The sequence below is a fragment of the Parambassis ranga genome, chromosome 4 (assembly GCF_900634625.1).
Source record: "Parambassis ranga chromosome 4, fParRan2.1, whole genome shotgun sequence".
Lineage (NCBI taxonomy): Eukaryota > Metazoa > Chordata > Actinopteri > Ambassidae > Parambassis > Parambassis ranga.
The window spans coordinates 812,724-828,571 of record NC_041025.1 but is presented as its reverse complement, the minus strand read 5'-3'; the positions used below and the strand labels follow the sequence as shown (position 1 = coordinate 828,571).

General features: G+C 40.3%; 1 protein-coding gene across 2 annotated transcripts; it reads left to right on the top strand.

Moving 5' to 3' along the window:
* The first annotated feature begins 9,757 nt into the window (after positions 1–9,757).
* Positions 9,758–14,101, top strand: cnga3a (cyclic nucleotide gated channel subunit alpha 3a). 2 transcript variants are annotated; one of them, XM_028404132.1, is made up of 8 exons: positions 9,758–9,855; positions 9,981–10,070; positions 10,944–11,117; positions 11,515–11,574; positions 11,904–12,116; positions 12,218–12,319; positions 12,396–12,502; positions 12,705–14,101. In XM_028404132.1, exons 1-8 carry the CDS (start codon positions 9,758–9,760, stop codon positions 14,099–14,101), a joined length of 2,241 nt encoding a protein of 746 aa, XP_028259933.1. The 2 variants fall into 2 exon arrangements, with proteins under 2 accessions (XP_028259933.1, XP_028259935.1); XM_028404134.1 differs by lacking the exons at positions 11,515–11,574; positions 11,904–12,116.
* The last annotated feature ends 1,747 nt before the right edge of the window (positions 14,102–15,848 follow it).

Below are 15,848 nucleotides of genomic sequence, written 5' to 3'. Positions count from 1 at the left end.
TGCTTTATCACTGTCTGTTACTTCTAGAACAAGCTTCGCTTTAGTCATAATCGGGTCAGAGTGCTTAGAATATTTAGCAGGCACGCTACAAAAAAAGCGAGGTGTGAATACAGTTGTCTTGACAGCTGGTACACTGCATACAGTACTGTCTGGATGTCCCAGTGCAGACTGACACCAGCACATTTGTCATAACTGACAGTTATACAGTCTGCGTTGTTATGACTGGGAACACTGCATGCTGCTCATAGTTTCATAACACCTTGATGCATTGACACAACTACCAGGCTTCCTTTTGCTCTCAAAAACGATTGCTTCACCACATGATTCCACAACATGTTGAAGACGTTGCTCTGAACTTTTGGTACATGATGACTTTGGTTGTTAAGTTAAGTTGTCTTTCCTGTTTTACACCTGTGGAGGCCACAGCTGTCCACTGTCCTGTTCATGAAACCAGTTTGAGATGCATAATGTAATCACATTACCTTAGTGCAGATTCCTGGCACTAAGAGTAGCCCTTGATGACGAAATTCTAAAAAAGCATTGGAACGAAGACATTTTCTTTCACTTTGAAATTAGGAGAGGATTGACAAAGTATCACAGGCCTAAACAGAGCTTTGATGAGAGTCTGACAGGAGAAAATGGTGGAAACTTACGGACTGACAGCACATGAATTAATGACCTTTGGGCTCTATGGTTTAGATGATTTAAAATTAGTTGTTTTTATTTAGATATTATTTTCTATTTCCCTTGTGTTTTAACTAGTTCCTGACAAAATGTTGCCTAAAAAAGTTTGGATGACTAAATCACAAGTAAAATATGTGATTTTAAGACATTTTGAGCAGAATTATTATTGTTGGAGTGGAGGATTATGTGCTGAGCCTTTTCTGGTGGCACACGTTTTATTTGGCTTTTTGGAAGTATATGGATGAGAAAATATGTGGACCTAGTAATCAGAATCAGAACCAGAATTATTTATTTATCCCCAAGGGGAAATTATTTTTTGTTACAGACAAATAGAAATTAAAGATAAATTGAAGTATGACATTGAAATATATAATAAATATCTAAATACCTAGACAGCATTTAAATCCCTGAGTTGTATCTAAAGAACATATTTACTGCTGTATAAAAACCTTTACACAGTAAAGAGCCTGACATGAATGTACCAGCATGAATGTACAGTGTCTGAGTGACTGTGACAGTTCAGAGTTCAGTAGTTTGATTGAGACAGGCAGGAATGACTTCCTGTGTCTCCCAGTGGTGCATCGTGGGAGTCGGAGTCTGTTGCTGAACGAGCTCCTGTAGCTGGTCAGCACAGTGTGGAGTGGGTGGGAGGGACAGTCCAGTAGTCTTTATTTTGGACAACATCCTCAGTCCAGGTCCTCTCCTACATCATAGTAAGTGTATATTCACACTGCTTGAATTAGTATGACAACATGCAGTACTACAAACACACTCTGTGTACTAACAAAAGACAGAAATCATTTGTAGGTTGCAGCACAGCACCATGTACACACCTGCCACTATGATTTTGCATACAGATCTGCAGACACACCTGTAATAAACAGCTCTTTTTGTCGGGACGTGGTTGGTGTTCTGGGTGTAGTGTCAAAAGTTTCCTACAGAGGGCAGACATGTAATGGCACCCTGGCCTACAGCACACAACTGAGATAACTCTGACCACAATCCTGTTGTATTGGAGGTATTCAATAAAAAAGTAATCTGGTTAAAAAAGTATGGACATGGTGAAAAAGGCTAAAGCATTGTAGTTGTAAGTTTATTCAGATGATGACTCATGTGGGGCTCAACCAATGTTTTATATTATAGCATATTTCTGTGATAAAGGAGTGACAGTTATGAACATACAAGTCCCAAATTGAAACTGTTCTGTTGTATTCAAAGTTATGAGACTAACTGTATTTCAGGGATTGTTTACTGCAATTCAGCTTGAGGCTCTGGTTTGATGAAAGTAGATAATATAGAAGAAAGAAATCTTAACTGCTGCCCTCTGCTTTCTAAAACAGCACTCAAGTGTCAATGTTTGTGTTTTGCATTACATAGTTTTAATTACATAGTTACCCCTTATATCAACTGTGACATTAAAATGAGGAACCTAGAGAGACTTGACTACAGTGTAATTGCAGGTGAATCATCTCACAGTGAGAGCAGCTCTGTCCTCTTTTTGTCAATGGACTGTGTTTTGCAACAAAGATGTAAGATGGACCCAAATGAGCGAGAACAGTGCAACAGAAGAACAAGCAGCCAATGTTAAAATCCTGTCATCCACAAGTGTACAAAAACACACACACAAGAGCTGTTACAGTGTGGTCAACTGATTGCGAGTAGGATCAGAATAAATTGCCGTTGATTACAAAACAGATAAAATGATGGCATTTAAGAGGGTTACGAAACAAAATAAATACATGGAAAGCTAAAACCACACTGTGGCTGCTTTGTTTTGTTTAGATGTCTGTGGCCATTAACTTTGTCCTTGAGGTTGTTATAGCAACCATGTGTAAGTGTTTGGCGGGGGATAAATCATCTCCGCCATTTGGAATAAAACAATGACAAGGTATAAGTAATCATCCCCAGCATCCAGTGAACAGGCTGCAACTCATCAGCACAAGAGGACTTAGAGCACTTAAACTGATATTGGCTGCCAAGACACATCTGAGGGCCTGCTCATTATGGAGCTTGTGCACTAATTTACATCTCAGGCATGTATGGGCTGCTGATGAATATAATGTCGATGGGTTTCTTTTGTTCAGTATATATATTAAATCTGATACATACCCAAACTCACTGCTGTATCTGACTATCTACACACCGACAGTGTACACAGACCCATTTGTAGCTGTGATGTAACTCACAAATACTGATTCTTTTCCCTTTTGTCAGCAATAATTTGATACCACTAATAAAACTTGGCAGCCAAAGCGTTGTATATTTCCTTTAAGAGATAGTGTTGCCCAAAACAGAGTTCATAGGACAGTGACTATCAGATTTCCAATTGCAGAAACCAGAAAACAGTATTTGTGTGTTACATCACAGCTACAAATGGGTCTGTGTACACTGTCGGTGTGTAGATAGTCAGATACAGCAGTGAACAAAAATATAAACGCAACACTTTTGTTTTTGCTCCCATGTTTCATGAGATGGACTTGAAGATCTAAACTTCATTCCAGATACACAATATTACCATTCCTCTCAAACATTGTTCACAAATCTGTCTAAATGTGTGATAGTGAGCACTTCTGCTTTGCTGAGATAATCCATCCCACCTCACAGGTGTGCCACATCAAGATGCTGATCTGACATCATGATTAGTGCACAGGTGTACCTTAAACTGCCCACAATAAAAGGCCACCCTGAAATGTGCATTTTGTTTCTGCTTTATTGGCGGTCTGGGGACTCAGAACCAGTCAGTATCTGGTGTGACCACCATTTGCCTCATGCAGTGCAACACATCTTCTTCGCATAGAGTTTATCAGATTGTCTATTGTGGCCTGTGGAATGTTGGTCCACTCCTCTTCAATGGCTGTGCGAAGTTGCTAGATATTAGTGGGAACTGGTGCACGCTGTCGTATACGCCGGTCAAGCACATCCCAAACGTGTTCAATGGGTGACATGTCCGGTGAGTATGCTGGCCATGCAAGAACTGGGACATTTTCAGCTTCCAAGAATTGTGTACAGATCCTTGCAACATGGGGCCGTGCATTATCTTGCTGAAACATGAGGTGATGTTCATGGATGTATGGCACAACAATGGGCCTCAGGATCTCATCACGGTATCTCTGTGCATTCAAAATGCCATCAATAAAATGCACCTGTGTTCTTCGTCCATAACAGATGCCTGCCCATACCATGACCCCACCACCACCATGGGCCACTCGATCCACAACATTGACATCAGCAAAGCGCTCACCCACACGACGCCACACACGCTGTCTGCCATCTGCCCTGAACAATGTAAACCGAGATTCATCCGTGAAGAGAACACCTCTCCAACGTGCTAGACGCCATCGAATGTGAGCATTTGCCCACTCAAGTCTGTTACGGCGACGATCTGGAGTCAGGTTAAGACCCCGATGAGGACGACGAGCATACAGTTGAGCTTCCCTGAGACGGTTTCTGACAGTTTGTGCAGAAATTGTTTGGTTATGCAAACCAATTGTTTCAGCAGCTGTCTGAGTGGCTGGTCTCAGACGATCTCGGAGGTGAACCTGCTGGATGTGGAGGTCCTGGGCTGGTGTGGTTACTCGTGGTCTGCGGTTGTGAGGCCGGTTGGATGTACTGCCATATTCTCTGAAACGCCTTTGGAGACGGCTTATGGTGGAGAAATGAACATTCAATGCACGAGCAACAGATCTGGTTGACATTCCTGCTGTCAGCATGCCAATTGCACGCTCCCTCAATGCTTGTGGCATCTGTGGCATTTTGCTGTGAGACAAAACTGCACATTTCAGGGTGGCCTTTTATTGTGGGCAGTTTGAGGTACACCTGTGCACTAATCATGATGTCAGATCAGCATCTTGATGTGGCACACCTGTGAGGTGGGATGGATTATCTCAGCAAAGCAGAAGTGCTCACTATCACACATTTAGACAGATTTGTGAACAATGTTTGAGAGGAATGGTAATATTGTGTATCTGGAATGAAGTTTAGATCTTCAAGTCCATCTCATGAAACATGGGAGCAAAAACAAAAGTGTTGCGAAATACTATATTGATAATGAATACAGCTACAACTGTGGAACATTAGCATTTAGCTCGCAGCACATTTATCTCATGTTATAGTGGTTTACAGGACTGCTAAGATGGACTTGTTGGTATCCCATACAGTTCTCTGAATTGCTCCTCATGGATTGTATTTTTCATTGAATAATTCGAAAACAAAAAGACCATTGAGTCAAACTGTCACACACACACACAGCCCTTTGCTGCTGTGTGCACTTATTGTTCACCTGCTCCCTGATTAAGACCACATTTTGGCCTCATGCCATTGGAAGAGCGTTTCCTTGCTGCCACAGTGCTGTGCATCTTCTGCAGCAGTCATGCTCCAAACTATAAAGCTACTCTCTTGCTTTGACTCTGATCATGATCATGGATATAATTACTCCAGACATTCAAAGTCCACGGGCTGTTAGCTCCACTTTGCATTGGTGTATCTTCAGCACCTGTGCATTTAATGTGGGATACATGAACAAGCAAAAGGATTTCTTGAGACAATGTTGTAGGCAGCAGTTGCCAGGGGTGATGTGAAAACCGTGGAGTTGCTCAACTAGGTAAAATATAAATGAATATTATGATTGAATGCATTTAAATTGTACATAGGTTGATTTAAATTGTGTTTAGAAGAAAAACAGCCAAACAAATAGCCATGGTACTATCATTTACAAATATCTGGTCATAATGATCTGTAAACATGCTGAGGATGCACGACACACCCCCACCAGCCCAGTGCAGCAAAGCTAGAACAAACTGTTGGAATAATTAGAAGCAGAAGTAATGATCATGATCAACAACAGTTTACTGTTACAATGTTAATGGTTTTACTCATTTGTTAAAAGTAATTAGTAAACAGGTAGCAGCCAGGGAAAAAAGATGATTAAAGTGTCAACGGATTGGAAAAAAAGATGAAGGCGATAAATTGTCAGCTAAAATGAATAGATAAACGTGTTAAATACATAGCTTATAATTGCAATAATGTTTTAATAATGGTGAGAAGCTTGCTGAAAGAAAATAGTAATAGCTTAACCGATGATTAACTGAAGTTTAAAATGGTAAAATGTCAGGGTTGCAGAGAGGACTCGGATTCTGTTTATAAAATCCAGATTTAATGCAGAGGTCCCACAGGCAAAGGTACAAAGGGGCAGGCTAACAGGCAAGGGTCATACACAACTAGTCAAAAGGCTCGGAAAAAAAACAACAACAAGAAAAACATCTGAGACACAGTAGAATGGGGCAGGTAACCCGCCAGGAGGAAAGAACACTGACACAGTCGCAACAGGCCCGTCAAACAAAAAAGAAACACAGGATATCAAGGGTGCAATCAAAAACACCCTGAAAAACCTAATCACACCAAAATAAACAAGAAACGAAGGAATAAATCTGAAACAAAGCACAGGATCATGACATAAAAGGATTATAATCAACAAACCTATGAAATGTCATCTAATGTGGGGCAGTCAGACATGGGGCTGACGACGAAGCACCCATCTGATCATGAGGAACTGGCATCTTCTTCCAGCTCACAGTGTGTCCTGCCAGCTGGTTATCAGGCCTGCTTAGAGAGTCATCATATCAGTGAGGATTCAGCTCATGTTGAATGGCTGAGAGTTATAAATAAAGGGGATGCAGACGCTGATTGACTTGGAAATGCACAGTCAAGCCATCATGAGACAAGAGACAATTATACTCTAGTAAAGCCATGGTTTACGATGCAGTAATTACCATCTGCCTTCTGGCAGAGACGTAAAGACGCTTTCAATAGATCTCTATGCACCTGGAGGCTAACGCTAATGAGGTTTGTGGGGGGGCGGGAGGATTATTCATATCATTCATAAAAACATCCTTGATTGTTTTTAACGGCATCAAATGGAAATAATGCGGTGTAAAAACAGTGAGTGCATGTTAGGTGTCTGACAGCTGGTTTGAGTGATGAGGCCGTTGTCTGTGTACGGTAGTCTCTAAGAACCCTCTTCTGAATACCTGGATTGCCTTAAGCCCACTGTCAGTGAGGACAACCTTAAAGTCTGTTACATAGCTAATTCCCTTCAGTTCAAGATGGAAATAAAGGCAAAACAAATCAAACCTTATGACATTCTGCGGGTGTAATGTCCCAAACTAAATTACAGAAGAAAGGTTTTTTTTCGTTTTTACGATTTTTTTTCTGATGACAGCTACAGCATCTATGAGCGTACAGCACACAGCCTGTATGGGTAGTCAGACACTATATGCCAAGTGATCAAATATGACAAATCAGCAGGATTCTGACTCTGCTTGCATCTGGTGTAATATTTACACAAAAGGAAGATTTTCTACTGCTTTAAGTAAGAGGGCATTAGCTGGCTGAAATAGGTACTCAAGTCTAAGCTGGGATTAGTGCTGCAGCTCCATATATTGCCAAGGGATTTCTTCTTTAACCTTATGCTTTGCAAGGAATGGTGTAGTGAGCCTAATGCTTCTTCACTCTCTAATCACCCAAATTATTACTGATCAAGCCACAGACCATTCAAAAACCATATTACTATGAGTGGGTAAAATACTATACTGACAAACATGTTGGCCTAGGACTACAGAGCTGACAGTCTGTGGCCTTATGGCTTTAAATGCCTGGTGTGAAGCATGATGAAGAAATGCTTTCACTGTGAAAGGTAGCACTGTTCATCTTACTGGAGACCTTTTCTCTGTTGTGTGTACATTTCATTTAAATGCCTCTCTCAATGGCAATTATTTAAAACAGGAAAACATGGATTAAAGTGAAAGGACATTTTGACCATGGTGAAGTGCCCCAGATTAGAAGATACAGCCTAATAAAACCTTTTTGGTGTTTTTACTGTGCAAAGTGATTGTAAGGTCTGCAGAACGATTGCTTATCACTAGCTACCGTCCTATTGTTAGATTATGCAGCATCCTGTGTTACAGATGTTTGATGCAGAGCACAGTGTTCATGCCATTTGTGGGGTTATCAATAGTAATATCTACCCAGTTACCCAGTGCGAGCCCACCTGAAGCCAGAATCCACGGGTTGATGTGCTGTAGCAGCCACATATTAGTGACACATCTCATGTTATAGCATGGCTTTGTTTTTAGCTGCTTTCAATGACAATATACCCAACGTGTCTATTATAAAAAGTAAAAAGTCTTGAGACACTTGTATTTCAGTGGTGGACAAACTAATAATAATAATCAGTGAATTATTTGGAGGCTGGTTTATTTAAGAAAGCAGAATAAATTAAACCCTACAAAAAAAGAGTGATTTATCCTGTGACCTTGTAGCCTAATATATTTTAGGCTACTATAACGTGTTCATTATGTTTCTCCAGCACAGGAACTGCTGCTAACATCCCTGCGTATCGAATGTGTAACACAGCAACAATTAAACACAATGTGTGGATCATTCCGTGTGTGTGTGTGTGTGTGTGTGTGTGTGTGTGTGTGTGTGTGTGTGTGTGTGTGTGTGTGTGTGTGGACCGTGCAGTGACGGTAGGTGAATCCGTGGGCAGGACTCCTCCCCTTTGTCTGATGTGGGACCTGTCAGCTCGCTCCTCTGTCTTGCAGAAGAGCCTCTGCCTCTAATTATGGACTGGCTGGATCTCTATCTTTGGTGAATGCACTCTAGGACAAAGCTATTGGACAAATTTACCAGGAAAAACTAACAAAAAACATTTACAGCAGTGTCTGCAACAATGGGATTATACTGGAGGAGTCAGAGGAGTGTTGTTGTGATGAGCTCGCTAAATTGAAAAAGCTTCAAACAGGTGGGGGCTGATTTTATCCTGTATGTAGTTTGAAAGGTGTTTAGTAGACTATGTAGAGTCTTTACATAGCATGAATTTAAATGTATGATAATGTGAAAAGGCAATTAGCTTTTAGAAGCTTATCATCATCCACTCATCAAGTTAATGGACATGTTTGCATTTGAAGGCAACATCTATGATACACTTGATTTAAATGTGATTTTTGAAGAGCCACAAGACACAGCCATCATGTTCAGATGTCAGGCATGAGCAGATATGAGTGTACAGTGGTGTATTCTGTTGTTTTTCTTAATGAACTCTTATCTTGCCTGTATCTTCTCCTCCACTGTGTATGTATTGTGATCAACACAAAGAGACAGCATTCAATTCTGCTCTAGAACAAGAAAACATTCACATTTCATTTACATTTCTCTCTGATTTCTTATGATATTTGCTCTCCATGCAACACTTCATAAATCCAAATCTACAAAAGCACTGCGAGGTTGGCAGGTGAAGCTGACGATGACATTCAGTGCCCAGACAACACTGCTGCTTTTACCTTTTGTTACCCTTCAGGCACTCAGCTTCTTGGTGATTCTGCCAGTGTGATTTAATTTAGTGGTGTAGCTTAACTCTGTGGTATTAGCACTAATCTACACGAGTGCACATGTTACAACCATTGGTGTTACCCAGAGATCAGTGAGTCCTTATTTGCAGAATAAATAAACACATAAACAAACAAAAAAATCATGTAAAAATACATTCTATCATTATAAAGAAAAAACCCTCTATGGGGCAATTTATGAGTCCAAATTTCATAGAAATATGTAAAAATCCTAAAGTCTGTCTGTGTCTGTCTCAAATGTGCACAGGTTGGGTTTTTAATGCACATCTTAAAGCAGAATTGTATATTTTTCTAGACCCTGCCTTCAGCTACACACAGTCAGACCTGTTCTTTAAGTGTTGCCCTAATAGACTTAACCTGCTGTATGCTCCCCTTAACATAGCAACTACTGTCCACCTGTAAGCCATAGCTTAGTTATTTTAGAAGCCAGCTGATGGTTCACAGAGAGAAGGCTCTGATCCTGTTTAGTGTTTAAGGACATAATCAGGACGTATTTTTAGTCACTGCAGCAGCCAGACAAGGAAAAGTGGCATTCAGTAAACACATCAACAGCTCTCGTGGATCAGATGTTCGATGTTTTCAGGTTGATATAAATACCATCATGTTCCACTCTGACCGTGTGTTTTCCCTTCGTCTGTGTGCTTCAGGCCAGCAGACCTGGACACGACAAAATGGCAAAAGTATGCAGTGAAATATCATTTTCAGCCAGACAGCGGCTGTCCACCAACACATCTGACGAGCTCGCCGTCATTGAAAATGGAGACAGCAGGTCAGGACACCATTGTTGGTGGTGGGATCTCAGGGACAAACTGTACACTCACAGTGCTCTAATCGTTTTGTAACAAACTGAAATGAATTCTTTGGATAAACACGTTATTTTCTGCTCTCCTACAGAGCCCACTCTATTTGTGAAGACAATGCTGGGAGAGCTCTGTCCTCTGAGTCCCGCACAGAATCTTTCACAGGTGCTGGGGCCATGGCCAGGTAAACATTTGTATTATACTTCAAAGTTAATGTATATCTGTACAGTAGCTTTCTAAACTACTCTCTGTAGAAATATACTGCAGAAAGCAATACAGTGGTTATCAACCCCAAATGCAATATTATTTCTGCTACCATGAAGTGTCTTATGACCCTTTGAGGCATCCTGGTGCCTAGGTTGAGGACCACTGATAGCTAAACTGCCTGTGTGTGTTCTACCAGCCCTTATTCCCTGTATTCTCACTAAGATAACAACTCAAAGTTATATATATATATATATATATATATATATATATATATATATATATATATATATAGAGAGAGAGAGAGAGAGAGAGAGAGAGAGAGAGCTATAGCATTTATACCGTTCAAAAGTTTGGGGTCACCAGGCCAGTTCTACAGCTTCTCTGATCATCACAACAGTTCAGCTGTGCTAACATAACTTCACAGGAGTATTTTAATCATCAATTAGCCTTTTTAACATGATTAGCTAACACAATGTAGCATTAGAACACAGGAGTGATGGCTGCTGTAACGGGCCTCTGTACCTTTGAATATATTCCATTAAAACTAGAACAGTCATTTACCACATTTACAATGTCTGGACTGTAGTCTGATTACTTTAATGTTATCTTCATTGAAAAAAACACAACATTTAAAAAAAATAAAATAAAGACATTTCCAAGTGACCCCAAACTTTTAAATGGTAGTGTATATATATCACGAATACTATAGCTCCAGAGAGGCATAATGCCTAAAAAACTGTTGTCCCTATTCAAAATAGACTAGTGAACATATGTGGATTATATATGCACCTCTGTTCCTAGCCTAGACGGGTGTCACTTTGTGCTGTTTTACCTCCCACTGACCCTCTAGAGTGTCTTACTTCTTCTTCATGCTGCGGACCTGGGTATCTCACAGAATGAACCCTGAAGAAGAGAGGCATGATTCATTCCTTGAACGCTTTAGAGGCCCTGCGCTTCAAGATGAGTCCAGGCGAGAAAGCAACACCCAGTCTGGGGGTCATAACAACACACTCTGCAAGGGAAAGTAAGCACCGTGTGGCTCCACTTACAGTGGTCGGTTTCTTGAGAACTTTTCTTTTGTTTGATAACTTGCAAACAAACCTATAACAAGCAACCTACATTATATTATACAACCATTCCTACACTAACACATGGAATCTGTCTGTATGGATCCTGAAACAGTAGAACAGGAGTAAGCATCTTTATCTTTAGTAATGTGACATACTCACTCCTACATCCTCACCTGCCGAAGAAACAGAAGAAGGTGTACAATCACGTTAGGTTACAGTCAACTTAAATCCAAACAACTCCCTTAATAATAAGCACCTCAAATCAACAGCAAGGTCTCTCCTGATGTCAAGACGAGAAGTCAACAGGTTTCTAGGGCTGACTGTACCGTTTTACTCTTTTTCTCTCAAAAGTCTTTTTAATAAGTGGCCACTCGCCACTTACAACATGAATAACTCCAACAACACAGACGAGTAAGTACATGCAAATATACATCAGAAAGTAGCACAAACATTTGCCATAATAGACTTTCTTAGCATCTTATTTTGTGGCTTAAGTAGTAAATAGTGCCAAGTGTGTAGTGTTCCTGGATTAGACAGAATAAAACCCTCAATGGTTTATTAGAGGTAACTTAACTGTAGTATGATGCCCTCTGGTGGACACCAGACCTTCTAATAAAGCCTTAAAATCTACACCTCTAAGTAGCCCCTTAGCCCCCCTAAATGTAGACTGATAGCTTTTTGACAGTCCCTAATACCTCCATTCATTTTAACCCCCTAAAAACTAAACTTATGGTCCATAGCAAAAAAGAGGACAAAAAAGAGGAAATTAAAAAAGAGGAGAAAAAAGAAGATAAGAAGGATGATGACAAGAAGGAAGAAGACAAGAAGGATGAGAAGAAAGATGAGAAGAAGGAAGAAGAAAAGAAAGATGAGAAGAAAGATGAGAAGAAGGATGAGAAGAAAGATGATAAAAAAGATGATAAAAAAGATGATAAAAAGAAGGAAGAGCCTCCGTAAGTACGGATGTGCACTAACTGTTGAAACCGCAAAGACAATACATGTCTGTCTTTTAAAATTTGTGTAAAAAATATGGTTTTTGTTGAAATGTTTTCAGGAAAGAAATCTGGATTATGGATCCTGCCACAGACCAGTACTACAGATGGCTGACCGTAATTGCAGGGCCAGTATTTTATAACCTGATGATGCTTGTAACGAGGTAATGCCCACTTCACATATTACCAATACATTCTTTGCTCAGTTGGGTGAGAGAGTTTTGTCTCCTTGCTTTCTAGGGCCTGCTTTAATGAACTCCAGAACACATACACAAAACTCTGGATTGTCTTGGACTACACCTCGGACTTTATCTACTACGCAGACACATTTGTCAGATCAAGAACAGGTCAGATTCTTAAAAATATTTGAAGAAAGATTTTTTTATGTAGAGACTATTAAAGCAAGGCATCTGGACTTGTAGTTTTCTAGAAGACAATGCTTCAATCGTCTCTATGAATATGACCTGGATGACTGAGAATCCTCATCAACATCTCATATCTTACTTGTATTCATTACAGCTGGGATATTACTTTTTGTCTCTTCCCCAGGTTACCTGGAACAAGGCCTGCTCGTAAAAGATTCAAAAAAACTGAGAGATAAATACAGAACAACACCTCAATTTAAATATGACATGATTTCAATGATACCCACTGATCTACTGTTTCTGAGATTTGGATACAACAACCCTGAGTTCAGATTCAACCGTCTGTGTAAAATGGCAAGGCTCTTTGAGTTCTTCGAGCGGACTGAAACCAGAACCAGCTTCCCTAACATGTTTCGAATCAGCAACCTCGTGCTTTACATCCTTGTTATTATCCACTGGAATGCTTGTCTGTTCTTTGCACTTTCAAAAACCATTGGTTTTGGCACAGACACTTGGGTGTACCCTAATATCAGCCACCCAGAGCATGGACGCTTGGCAAGAAAATACATCTACTCTCTATACTGGTCTACACTGACCCTCACCACCATTGGAGAGACGCCTCCACCAGTCAAGGATATTGAATTCCTCTTTGTGATTGCTGACTTCCTTACTGGTGTGCTGATTTTTGCTAGTATTGTCGGTAACGTTGGTGCCATGATCTCTAACATGAATGCCTCTCGTGCCGAGTTCCAGGCCAAGATTGACTCCATTAAGCAGTACATGCAGTTCCGAAAGGTCTCCAAAGACCTGGAAGCCAGGGTCATCAAGTGGTTTGACTACCTCTGGTCTGAGAAGAAGACTTGTGATGAGAAGGAAGTCTTGAAAAACCTTCCAGACAAGCTCAAGGCTGAAATTGCCATCAATGTCCATTTGGATACACTGAAGAAAGTGCGGATTTTCCAGGATTGTGAAGCTGGTCTGCTGATTGAATTGGTGCTCAAGTTGCAACCACAAGTGTTCAGCCCTGGAGATTACATCTGTAAGAAAGGGGATATTGGCAGGGAGATGTACATTATCAAGGAGGGAAAGCTGGCAGTGGTGGCTGATGATGGAGTCACTCAGTTTGTAGTCTTAAGTGACGGTGCATACTTTGGTGAAATCAGTATCTTAGGTATCAAGGGCAGTAAAGCAGGCAACAGAAGAACCGCCAACATCAGAAGTGTAGGTTACTCCGATCTCTTTGCCCTGTCCAAAGACGACTTGGTAGAAGCCCTCACTGAGTATCCAGAAGCCAAGAAGGCTCTGGAGGAAAAAGGTAAAGCCATCTTGATGAAAGATAACTTGATTGACGAGGCTGTTGCAAATGCCAGCGCTGACCCCAAAGACTTGGAGGAGAAGATTGTCAAACTCCAAAGCAACTTGGATGAAATGCAGGTCAAATTTGCCCGGCTGATGGCGGAGTTCACATCCAGTCAAACAAGGATGAAACAGAGGGTCACTGAGATGGAGACCAAAGTGAAATCCATCCGACCAGAAGACCTCTGTGAAGTGGTGGCTGACAAAGACAAAAAAGTCCAGTAATATGATAACTTACAGAAGATAGAGAAGCAACACTTTTTAAAGGCCGTGTTTTATTTATACATCATGTTTATTATCCTCATAATGTGTCAAATTGTGTACAGTGTATGCAGCAAATTACATTTTTGCGTATGCTATGACAGCTAATTTCAAGTTGTCATGAAACATCTTGTGTATTTGAATAAAAGCAAATGTGTACGCAAACAATGGCTGTTCATAGCCTTAGAGTACTATGAGTAATACTGAGATTTCCCATTGAGATACACTGAGCACTTGCAATTTCCATTTGATACTGTGAGAATGTACATAATAAACCAAAATGCCAGTTCTGTTTATAAGTTACTGTCAGCGTGTAAATCTTATTTATGTGAATAAACATTAAACTGTTCCTACAACATACACTGTTTGGGTCTGTCTGTTGTAGGTAATAGATAGTGGATAGCTGATTGGTGAAAAGACCAAGACTTGATTTTCTTTAATAATGGCAACCTGTTCTGGCACATATGAAACAAAACAGGTCCAAACCATAACACTACCGCCACCGTTTTACAGATGGGATGGTTCTTCTGCTGGAATGCATTCTTTCCTTTCACCAAACATAACACTTCACATTCAAACCTAATACAAATGATATTTTGGTTTCATTTGTCCACAGAAAGTTCCCCAGCAGCCATCTTGTCTGTGAATAACCCAATTTATATTTTGCCTTCTTAAGAAGACAGCCCTGATAAATGATTATGCTGTTATTTTTACAGCATGTTTGCATCCTGGTTTAAGCTTATATTGTCTTATATATATTGTCTGGAGTTCCGCTAATAACAGAAACAGTATGGTGATGGCAAGAAACGGGCAGAGTATTAAAGCGGGAATGTTTCATGTATTAGCAACCCTCCGAAGAGGCACAAGGTTCGTATTTGTTGATATTGTATGTGTCTTAAGTTAAATTTGAACTTTCTTAATGATTGTTTAGTTAAGTTAGCATTCGCTAAATATGAGCTGTTGTTCAGCTATGTTTATGCAGTGAGACTGAGGAAAGTAGCTGATGTATCATATGTTGTTGTTTTGTGTTTGTAAGCAGCTCTTACGTTGGTTTTGGGATTTTCATTAAACCCTGAGATCATCAGTTCAAGTGAGAGACCATCTTTCGTGGGATATGCTACATGCTCCACATGATCTTCAGTGTTTTGGAGAGCAGTAACTTTCTCCTTGCAGCAGTGTTCTCCTGATGCAGGGTCCATGAACATTATCTGATGTGTCTCACTTGTTTTTAAGTGTAATCTTTGCTAGTCAGCCATTTTTGGGAGGGTAGCAATGGACTTTAATTTTCTCCATTTGTACACAGTCTGTCTTTTTTTGTGGAGTCTTCTGTAACCTTGTCCAGCTTCAGCAATAACACCCTTTTTTGAGCACCTCAGAATTTCCCTTTCATTCTACACCTTCACAAACGTGTTGTGACCATCACACTTGACAGTATACACAGATACCGCCTTATCCCAGAAGTTCACCTACTGTTACCTCCGACAGACATGTAACTTCATATTTTTGAATAAACAAAAGACCAAGAATATTACTTATTGTTATTCTAACGGGAGTTTGTTTAATTAGGTTCTTTTTGTCTACTTTTAGGTCTTAACGTTATCTTTACTGGTGGAGATGAACTACACAGGCACAAAGACTAAGTATATCATGCCCTACTAAATCAACAAAACCTCTACAATGTTTAATAGATGCATCCTGTCTTTGCAACAAC

Coding starts and splice junctions, on each gene's coding strand:
- cnga3a (XM_028404132.1), top strand. CDS start 9,758: ATGGCAAAAGTATGCAGTGAAATATCATTTTCAGCCAGACAGCGGCTG. Junction 9,856..9,980: donor ATTGAAAATGGAGACAGCAG/GTCAGGACACCA, acceptor GCTCTCCTACAG/AGCCCACTCTATTTGTGAAG. Junction 11,575..11,903: donor AACTCCAACAACACAGACGA/GTAAGTACATGC, acceptor TATGGTCCATAG/CAAAAAAGAGGACAAAAAAG.